Source organism: Centroberyx affinis, unplaced genomic scaffold (genome assembly GCF_046629955.1).
Source record: "Centroberyx affinis isolate AG114_WGS23_722 - 3 ecotype Tasmania unplaced genomic scaffold, CSIRO-AGI_Caff_v1 ptg004492l_1, whole genome shotgun sequence".
Taxonomy (NCBI): Eukaryota; Metazoa; Chordata; class Actinopteri; order Beryciformes; family Berycidae; genus Centroberyx; species Centroberyx affinis.
In genome coordinates, this window is record NW_027282145.1 from 48,264 (window position 1) to 51,562 (window position 3,299).

Sequence of the window (3,299 nt, forward strand, 5' to 3'; positions counted from 1 at the left end):
ACGGTGTATTTGTGGTATGAAGATTGTGGGAAGACCAGGGAAGAGGCGAACCCATTATAGCCTACAACTTGATTTTATTGAAATAAAATTATTTGTTTGGTGGATCATCTATATGCCGAATTTAATTGAAGGGCTGTTAATTTTCTAAAACGTCTTAAGTCAAACTCTACCATGTACCATGTTGCCGAAAAGTAAAGAAACATTGAACGGACAGGTTTTTTTTAATAGAGTTTGGCGGCAAGTTCTGCTCATATAAGAATGAAACGTATTGGGGCTAATAAAACATTTTAGTATTTTTAAAACAGGAAATTGCTGTCCTCAGAAGTGTCATTACCACTTTACATTTTAAAACTGACTAGATAATATACACATGTAGGTCTATTTAGTACAGGCCTGCTGACTGTGAAACAGCGACAACCCTGATGGAGAGGTGAAGTGAAAGTAGAAAGCTTTAGTATTTCCTAGTTCAGGTTTAGGAGCAGACTGCTGCTTCCCTTCGAAGAAATGAGCTCTTTACAGTTTAACGCCGTTTTAGTGGCGATTTCTAACGAGCTAACTCGTGACGAGCTGGAACAAATGAAGTACCTGTGTGACGACATAGGGAAAAGGGATAAAGAAAAGATCGACACGGGCTTAAAACTTTTCCAAGCCTTGACGCAAAGAAACAAACTGGGAGCCGATAACACCGGGTTCCTGTCTTGTCTTCTAACCCATGCTAATCGACAGGATCTGTCGGATAGATTAAACGGCTATGAAAGTCAGGCGGAATTTACCGAAAATCAACCGGACGAAACGGAGAGAGGTATGAAGAAGACTTTTCAAACAGTAGCACTCAGCTAGACCGCCAGGGGGCGCTGTTTAGGAAGAAATGGTGCAGGAGGTAATAATAAAAGTTAGGGTATTTATAGTAATAATAGTAGTGGTAGAAGTAGTAGGTATGTACTCTGTATGTACTCTGTTTCAATGGAGAGTTTTAGTGTCCCATATAAAAGCTGTTTCAGAGGCTTTTGCTCCCTGACAAGAATAACATGGGGGAAACACTGTGGCAAACACATGTAGAATCAATTTGGGATAACTGTGGTTGTATTTATAGGATATCAATGGCATAATTTTCCTTATCATTGTAAAACTATATTCTTAACTCTGGGATAATGACAACTTAACATTTTTAAATATTGAAATGGAAAGAAAAAAATGTTTGTTTTTTTTGCCATTAAAATGGTCAAATCTAAAGAGATTGTGTGGCACAAAATATCAGCATCATAATTGTCCTTCTAATATCCATAAATTTTACACATTGCAATGCCACTAGTGTGGTTGTGGGTGTAACCAGATGCTTAACAGGTTTCAATTTCTCTTCCCTCTCCAGCCAAACTGGACATCGCCACAAACGTGATTGTAGATAATCTCGCTCTCTGGAATACCTGGCGTAAACTGGGCCGCAAACTGGGTGTGAAAGAGGTCAGACTGGAGTCCATCTCCAAGAAGCATCCTACAGACCTGGAGGAGACGGTGAGGGAGCTGCTGAAGGAGTGGAGGAAGAGCCAGGGAGCCCAGGCCCAAGCAGTGCAGCTTATTAACGCCCTGAGAGCCTGTCAATTCAACCTGACCGCTGATAAAGTGGAGGAAGAACTAAACGCTAATGGACTTTGACTGAGATTAAAACATCAGCAGAGACTGAGATTCACTTTGGGAATGAAAACTAAAGCTGTTGTTTCCATCCAATTGTCAAAAAACATTTAGGCAAATTTTGAAATGTTGCAAAAAATGAAATTAATGAAATTGATGCGAATAAATCGACTGCCTGAACGTCAAAAAAACATCCACCAGAAAAATAGAAAAAGTCTTTCAAGTGATTAGTATTGAATAGCATTGGACAGGCTGTTCTTGTTCTTTAGTGTCAGATTATGTTGGTCATTTCATGTTTTCATCGGGACGAAACCAAAGAAATTAACTTGGTGATTTTCTAATGTACCAACTGATGGACCACAGTGGAGACTGATACATGTCAGAAACAACACATAGAATATTTATGCAGGTTGTGGTGGACTGATAATTTTCAGAACGTCCAAAGCCACACACCACACACCAAGCCTATATAATTATCTATTCAGCAAATGTATTTTCATTGCTATTGATCACATCATTTCTTTATCAACAAAAAACTTTTCTGCTTCAGGTGAGAGTAGAAACCTTGCTGCAATGTATTATTTAGGAAATCGTATCAAATTTTGCCGTTATTCATTTTTTCTAATTTCATATATCCTAATTGGCATAAGAATACTTGGATGGAAACCCAGCTAAAGAGTGTTTGTCTGTTTACTGCTATTGAGCGGGAAAGTGGGGCTTGCAATCTAACTAGTGACTGTTATTGCTGCCTTTGCTCAGGAGACCAGAAACCAGCCAGTCAAGGGGAAAAAAGTATTTGAGAGGCCTGTTTGATAATCAGTGTAACCTGAAATTGCTGTATTTTTTTGCATGAGCTTTAGACATTGTGAAAACACCAGCTCAATCTTTCAAAATCTTATTCCAGAAGCCTTCTCTCTTTCAGCTGGTGCTTCTAGTTGTTCTCACTGTGTGTTTTCACTGTGAGCAACAAAAGTTGGTCACTGCTGAACTTTTTGCATTCATCATGTGTCAATATCGAATCAGATTTTCGCACTTCTTTGTTTCCCTATACCAATGTGATTTTGTCTCATGAATAATAGTTCGGCCTGGCAGGTGAAAAATGGACGAGAAGTTGATTCCAGCCATTCAAAGCTTCCCAGTTCTCTATGAATTTTATTTAAAAGACTACAGGAATAAATGTCTCAAAAATGATGCTTGGTGAATGGTTGCATCCATCGTTCACAGTGTGAACACACCAGTTCAGATTTGGGGTTAAGTGAGTTTAAGTGGCATGCCATAGAGATACACAGTACATGAATTTAAATTATTTTCTACTCTGAGGCAGTTATTGTCATTTATGTTAAAAGGGTGCTAACATCAGTATAACTTAATCAATTACTTTGATAAACGCCCCATCACTGGACTTGTGAATGTGGGCCTACAGTATTAATAAGACTGAAGTGTACAATTAAGAGATGTAAGAAATTGTGTTGTATGAATCACAATAGAGCTCAGAACAGATCGACTAGAGGTACACATTACAAGATGGTATATTATAAGGATATTAGTAATAATAAAAGGGAACAAAATCACTATATTTTCTAAAATGTCAGATCAGAAAAGTTGATTTAAGACTGTTTATAGTGTTGATTGGTTGATTGATTTTAATGTATTTAGAGTTACATGAAAAT

The 3,299-nt window shown here is 37.9% G+C and overlaps 1 protein-coding gene across 1 annotated transcript; it reads left to right on the top strand.

Moving 5' to 3' along the window:
* Window positions 1-466: 466 nt before the first annotated feature.
* On the top strand, window positions 467-2,820 carry fadd (Fas (tnfrsf6)-associated via death domain). The gene is made up of 2 exons (XM_071544217.1): window positions 467-802; window positions 1,370-2,820. Exons 1-2 carry the CDS (start codon window positions 505-507, stop codon window positions 1,651-1,653), a joined length of 582 nt encoding a protein of 193 aa, XP_071400318.1. The 5' UTR covers window positions 467-504; the 3' UTR covers window positions 1,654-2,820.
* The last annotated feature ends 479 nt before the right edge of the window (window positions 2,821-3,299 follow it).

Coding starts and splice junctions, on each gene's coding strand:
- fadd (XM_071544217.1), top strand. CDS start 505: ATGAGCTCTTTACAGTTTAACGCCGTTTTAGTGGCGATTTCTAACGAG. Junction 803..1,369: donor ACCGGACGAAACGGAGAGAG/GTATGAAGAAGA, acceptor TTCCCTCTCCAG/CCAAACTGGACATCGCCACA.